Source organism: Apodemus sylvaticus, chromosome 4 (assembly GCF_947179515.1).
Source record: "Apodemus sylvaticus chromosome 4, mApoSyl1.1, whole genome shotgun sequence".
Classification (NCBI taxonomy): Eukaryota; Metazoa; Chordata; class Mammalia; order Rodentia; family Muridae; genus Apodemus; species Apodemus sylvaticus.
In genome coordinates, this window is record NC_067475.1 from 149,130,210 (window position 1) to 149,137,362 (window position 7,153).

The 7,153-nt window shown below is 40.5% G+C and overlaps 1 protein-coding gene across 1 annotated transcript in view; it reads left to right on the top strand.

Annotated features, from left to right (window-relative positions):
* Agtr1 (angiotensin II receptor type 1) overlaps positions 1-6,502 on the top strand; it is a 91,560-nt gene extending 85,058 nt beyond the window's left edge. The window contains exon 2 of the mRNA XM_052180741.1: positions 4,308-6,502. Within this exon, the coding sequence (XP_052036701.1) occupies positions 4,361-5,440 (1,080 nt within the window). The 5' untranslated portion in view covers positions 4,308-4,360 and the 3' untranslated portion in view covers positions 5,441-6,502. The remainder of the gene's footprint in view (positions 1-4,307) is intronic.
* The last annotated feature ends 651 nt before the right edge of the window (positions 6,503-7,153 follow it).

A 7,153-nucleotide genomic window follows, 5' to 3' on the forward strand; every position in this document is an offset into this window, starting at 1 on the left:
GATAAAAACATTTAGAACCCCTTCTTTCAGCTTCTTGAAATATGTATCTAAGTCAGCCTACCGTGTAACAGAACAAAAGAATTTCTAATCTCCATCTGACTGTTCCTCAGTCCCATTTGATTTTTACTTTCATTAGCATTCTTCCTGTCAGGATCCAGCTCACTGGGCACAAACAGAAAGGCAGCTGATTTCTGTGTCTTACAATTTTAGTTTTCCTAATTTCTTCCCCAAACAGACTGACTCCTGTGTCCCATGATCATTGCTCCTTCACCCTCAATGAAGGCAAGTGACAGTCACAGGAGTTCCTGTATAAACTGATCACAGGACTGTTCTATGACATGGTTAGGAGGAAGGTTTTTATTGTAGATATAAGAGAAACAACAGCCAGAGTCATCTGGAAGTGTCTAAAACAGAAAAAGAAAAGCAGAAAGAAAGAAGCAGGCTCAGAGAGTACAAGCAAGAGAGAGAAGGAGAGACAAGAGGATAAGGTTAAGAAAGCAAGAAAAAAATGGGGCCGAAAAAAGGAGAAGGAAGACAGAGAACACAGGAGGATAGTAAGGGTTATGAATAGCCTAGGGAAGGAAACTTAGGGTGCAGGAGGAGATGGGAGGAGCTAGCAAGGTGTTTGGAAGGTGTAGCAGGCACTTGTGCTAATGAAGGATCCTGGACCCCAGCATGCACTGGGCCATGTTAACAGGTACCACAGATAGCAATTTGTCCTTTCTGCCTTTTGGAATTTGGGGATATAAAGTTTCCTTTGGAGCTGACAGTTCCATCTGCCATTCTTCTCTAAGGTCCATGTTTCTTATCAACATGGTGTTAATGAAGAACGGAGACTGTCATGGCACCCTCCTATTCAGAATGTCCCAGTACACATTTGGATCAACACTTTGAAGAGGTTATTCAGCATCTGTAGATTCATAAGAGCCATAAATGTGCTATAGACAAGAGGGGAAAGCCCAAGCTGTGACTTCATCTCTACTACCTTTTGGCTGGGCCGCTTGCTGCCCTTAAGTTCTCACTGTTCTTTCCCGTCCATTCCTACCTTCACAGCCCCCCTTCCAAAATACAAATACTTTCCCTAAGTTCCTCTGCCATTTCCACGTTCTACACTTCTCACCGAGCTGAGTCTATAAACAGAGAACGTCTCCCAAGCCCTAAAACTCAGTGGAGATAATTCTCCTGTCTTCGTCTTTGAAGTAAGCACTGTAAAGAAAGAAAACTCTGCCTTACTCATTTGCATACTTGAAAACTGAACATAACAGCATAGCAGATGTTGGGGACTGTGATCCATAAGTAAGTGTCTGAGGAATATATCTATCCACATTTATGTTCCTTTTATCTTGACCCATGTACAATTCTTACTTTCTTGTTTTCAAGTCTCAAGTATGAGAAATATTTTCCTAGTGAGATAAGTCTTGGTCATTCTTCAAATATTTATGGATAGGTGAGCATTTTCAGTGCTGTGTCTAGAGTCGTTCAAGTAATACACTTATTAATTAATTAATCAAGACCTCATTAAAATTTGCCAAGTGTGGGCTCTGTCTTAAGGTTTCCATTGCTGAGATCAAACATCACATCCAAAGCAACTTGGCCAAGAAAGGGTTTCTTTCATCTTACAGCTTGTAGTCCACCATCCAAGGGAAGTCAGAGCAGGAACCTGGAGGCAACAACTGATATAGAGGCATCGGAGGGGTGCTGCTTACTGACTTGCTCCCCAGATCTGGCTCAACCTGTGTTCTTATAGAACCCCTGGCCACCATCCCAGGGATGGCACCACCCACAAAGGGCCACATCAGTCACGAAGAAAATGCCCTACAGGACAGTCTTATAGACATTTTCTCAGTTGTAGTTTTTTTTTTCTCAGATAACACTAGATTGTCTAGAATTAACAACAATTACAGCAATGGCAGAAACAACCAGTCCTCTAACTGTTCAGAATAATTGTTTACACATTGACTAACACACAGTGTAAATCAATTGAAGTACAGGAGAGGCAGACCTTTGTTTGTAAGTTACACTTCAAATCCATGCTTATAAATCTGTTGGTGATAGTCTCAGACTAGTCAGTACAATTTTACTCACTCCGAACAAAATTAATGCAACCAACTGATTAGTGTAATGTCAGGAGGGTAAGAGAAAGGAGAGGAACATTTCTTCCTTACTATAGCAACTCAGGGCTCCCCAGGGATTGTCCTACTTGAAGTAAATTTCTTCCTATTTTTGGTGTCCTTATTCTCAAGCCAAGCCAAATATTTCTACTCTCAATACAGAGTCAACTTGGGCTTGTTTCATTTTTTAAACACTCTTTAAACCTTGACATTTCCAAATATTTTCCTGAGGAAAATCCAACTACTTACAACTAACCTCATATGAGAGTAATAGCAAACAGGCAAATTAATCTGTACTAAGGCATGATTGACTACTAACCAATAAAGGTTTTATGGAAAAGATCAACATATAAAGAATATTTATCTAAGGAAATTATACTGTTAGATTGGTGTAAGTCCCATAACTATAGTGAAAGCAACAAAAACAGTAAACAAGGCCTTTAAAGGGAAGTCCTTCTGACTGACAAAGAACTAAGCCTATCTCCCGCAAAGCCATTGGTTCTGTCAAGTTACTTATAACTTGTACAGTTTTGAAAACCACACATTTCTATGGGTGTTTTAGCCTGTCGTTTTCATTTTCTTGTCAATATTGCCGAGGTGACAATGAATGTTTTCTGTGAGCTTCTGTGAGCAAGCAAGAACATAAACTGGGGCTGACGACTCCTATAGAAAGTGGTCTCAGGTTTGCAAACTCAGAATCCCGACCACCTGACATTCACTCGGGCATCATCTGCTCTCAATCGTGGGATCCTCATCAGTCAAGTGGGGAGGATGTGTCAAGAGGCTTAAAGTGTCAAAACACATGTCCGAAGTTCCAAAATGACTTGTAAAACTTGGGAAGACTTCACAGAAATATGACACATGGAGTAGGTAAAGCTTTTGTGTAGTTGCTAATCAGTGAAAGGGAGAAGAGCTTTTATATATGTATATGTATAATTTAAATATATAATATATTATATATATATGTATACTATATGTAAGGAAAAGATGAGGGTAGAACTAGACACTTAAAGAGAGACAATAAAATTAATTACTCAGGAAATGTAAAGAGACCCCTTCTGTTCCTAGGTATTATCGTCACAAATGTAGCATCTGAAGTCTTCTGCAATTGACTCTGATAGCCAAGAGAGCAGATGATAAACACGGAGACACTAGGAAAAACAATATAATCATAGTTCTGTTCCATGTCTTCGACAGGGCAGTTTTCAGAGTGGAAGGCACAGCCCTCACACACACACACACACACACACACACACACACACACACACACACACGTAGGAATTCGATTATGGCATCACAGCAGGATCTGTGTAATTAATAGCGTGGCCCACCAGGCTACCCTCACCACAGAGCACTCCAGCTCCAGCTCCACGCCCTACCGGGCTACTCTTGTAGCATCTCAGCATTCCTCTCAGACCTTCCTGCTGGGTTTACATAATAGAGAATTTGCGGATTTTCAAAATCACACAACTGAAGAGCTTAAGTGCTGATCATGTGAAATGTTGGAGAAATGTCCACAAACGTCTCCGTGGGACTCATTCCCAAGCATCTGGACCTCTGCATATCATACACAATTGCCCCTGTTCTCCACGCCTAATTAGAGAGACAACCTTCAGTCACAAATGGCAAATTAATTTGTTAACCTCAGCATTAAGTCCAGAAAGAGACAACAGGAATGAAAGTCTAGAACTGAGCTGGGAATTAAAAAAAAAAAAAAAAAAAAAAAAAAAAGCACTTTCACCCTGATGCAGCCTGAAAACCATGGAAGGAATGTTGTTCCCCAAAGCACTGAGCACTCCTTACTAACCCTCTTAAATCTATTCCCACAGTCACTGCTTAAGGGAGAATGCTGATGATTTCTATACCCAAGCAAAGATTGAGAGATGAAATAAATTGGTTGAAAATAAGATGTGTGTGTGTGTGTGTGTGTGTGTCACACTTTTAAGGTTAAATATCTGTTCATTATCTCTGCTTATTCCAGGAACAGCTCTCACAAGTCATTCAGGACAGCTGGTTTAGTTTTGTAGTATTTTTCAAGACATATCAACTTAGAAGCTAGTATTTGCCAACCTACACAGATTTATGACTTTTCCCCAAAGAATAAAGTTGAATTACTAGAGTTGTGATTGAGAATTAAATTTGCTTATTTGCAACAGAAAATTACACTTCAAAAAACATTTTTTTTGTTTTATCCAGGTACATTTTGAATAGCGTCAGAGACCAACTCGCCCCCTCAAAAAAGGAGAGACATGATCCTTAATTCCTCCACTGAAGATGGAATTAAAAGAATCCAAGATGACTGCCCCAAGGCTGGCAGGCACAGTTACATCTTTGTCATGATCCCTACTATCTATAGCATCATCTTTGTGGTGGGAATATTTGGAAACAGCTTGGTGGTGATCGTCATTTACTTTTACATGAAGCTAAAGACTGTGGCCAGTGTCTTCCTTCTGAATCTGGCCCTGGCTGATTTGTGCTTTTTGCTGACTTTGCCTCTGTGGGCTGTCTATACCGCTATGGAGTACCGGTGGCCCTTCGGCAATCACCTGTGTAAGATCGCTTCGGCCAGCGTCAGTTTCAACCTCTACGCCAGTGTGTTCCTGCTCACGTGTCTCAGCATCGATCGCTACCTGGCCATCGTCCACCCGATGAAGTCTCGCCTCCGCCGCACGATGCTGGTGGCCAAAGTCACCTGCATCATCATCTGGCTGATGGCGGGCTTGGCCAGTTTGCCAGCCGTCATCCACCGAAATGTGTATTTCATCGAGAACACCAATATCACAGTTTGCGCTTTTCGTTATGAATCTCAGAACTCCACACTCCCCATTGGACTGGGTCTAACGAAGAACATTCTGGGCTTCGTGTTTCCTTTCCTTATTATTCTCACCAGCTACACTCTGATTTGGAAAGCCCTAAAGAAGGCTTACAAAATTCAGAAGAACAAGCCAAGAAATGACGACATCTTTAGGATAATTATGGCGATTGTGCTTTTCTTCTTCTTTTCCTGGGTTCCCCACCAAATCTTCACTTTTCTGGATGTGCTCATTCAGCTGGGCGTCATCCGTGACTGTGAAATTACTGACATCGTGGACACGGCTATGCCCATCACCATCTGCATAGCTTATTTTAACAATTGCTTGAACCCTCTGTTTTATGGCTTTCTGGGGAAAAAATTTAAAAGATATTTCCTCCAGCTTCTGAAATATATTCCTCCAAAGGCCAAGTCACATTCAGGCTTGTCAACAAAAATCAGTACTCTTTCCTACCGCCCTTCAGAGAACATGAGCTCGCCTGCCAAGAAGTCTGCGTCTTGTTTTGAAGTGGAGTGAGAGGGCTCAAAGCCTGCTAGCGAAGTGATTCCCTGGCAGTAGAAGCCAGAACAGCTTTTGGCTAGACAGCTCGCCCACTACCAAGACAGCTCACTCACTGTCGAAGGAACGGTCAACCTCCAGCCCGAGCGCTTGAAGCAGAGAAAGGACTCAGTGGACTGTTCACATTTTTTTATGGTTTTTTCGAGACAAGGTTTCTCTGTGTAGCCCTGGCTGCCCTGGAACTCACTCTGTAGACCAGGCTGGCCTCGAACTCAGAAATCTGCCTGCCTCTGCCTCCCAAGTGCTGGGATTAAAGGCGTGTGCCACCACCACCCGGCTGCCCATGTTTTCTAACATGCTAAACAAAAGCTATTTTCCTCTTTAGAACAAATCAGATCAAAGCTACTGTTCATCACCTTTTTTGTTGACTGAATAATAACTGCTTTAAGGATGATGTCAGAAACTGAGTGACTCTATTGATTTGGGGGAGAAAATGTACCAGCAGAAATACAATGTCTCCAGTCCCCTCTCAATTCTGTTACTTTTGATTTCCACATGAATATATTTAGAAGGTATTAAATCTGTCCACCAGCAAAAAGGAGATGGGAGGTCAAGAGTTTCTAAGGGACAAGGAGGCTACATATGTGTTTAGCTACTAGTGGCTAGGACACCATTGTCCCTAACATTACACATTTTGTGCTAAGATTTGCTAGACAGTAGTCATCAACTTTGAAAACATTTTGTGAAGTTCAGCCACTGTCTTGAGAATTCAAAACAATCTACCAAAAACAATGCCCACAGGATAGCTTACCTGTAGAATGTATTACTGCAGTCACAAAGCCAAACTTCTCAGAAAGCTGTGATTCTGTCCCAGGTAATTGTGTGTTCCCTGTTGAACCAGTTTTATTTCATACCTAAGAAATGTAGTCTTTGTTAGGCAGATTTATCATAAAGTATGGTTTATGGTTCTAAAACTGTATATATTATATATGTTTATGTATAGCTGCATTTCTAAGCTCTTGTTTAATTAAAGTCTAGCAAAGATATATTTATCTTGAAATAAAAATTTATGATAATGTATTTAATCTTCATTATTTAAAACATATACTGATTTATTTTTAATTAAACCATGAGTAAACATGAAGATATGTTTTAGATGTTTATTTATTTAATGTATATGAGTACACTGTTGCTCACGTACATATGAAGACATTCAGGCAGACCAGAAGAGGGCATTGAATCCCATTGCAGATGGTTGTAAGCCATCATGGGGTTGGTGGGAATTTCTCAGGACTCTGGAAGAGCAGTCAGTGCTCTTAACCGCTGAGACATCTCTCCAACCTCACGTGAAGATATTTTCAAGCTTGGTTTAATTATAACTTAATATGGGTAGTTATAACCTTTTTATTACAGTTTACTTATTGTGATGCACACATGGTGATTTTAGAGGATAGCGTATGGCAGTCAGTTCTCACTGTTCCCTGGACTCAACATAAGTCATCAATCAGACTTGGGACAAGTGCCTTTATCTACTGAACTATCAGTGGATGCTATACATTTCTAAATCTTACTTTTGGATATATATAAAAGAAAATACTTCAGTTTAATGAACACCATGTAATAAACACATCGTTTTGCAATTTTCAAAGTTATTCTGTATCACAGCTTAAACAGCCATTCTTTATAACACAAAATAATACATTATTTTACCTGTAATTTTATCTAATTATC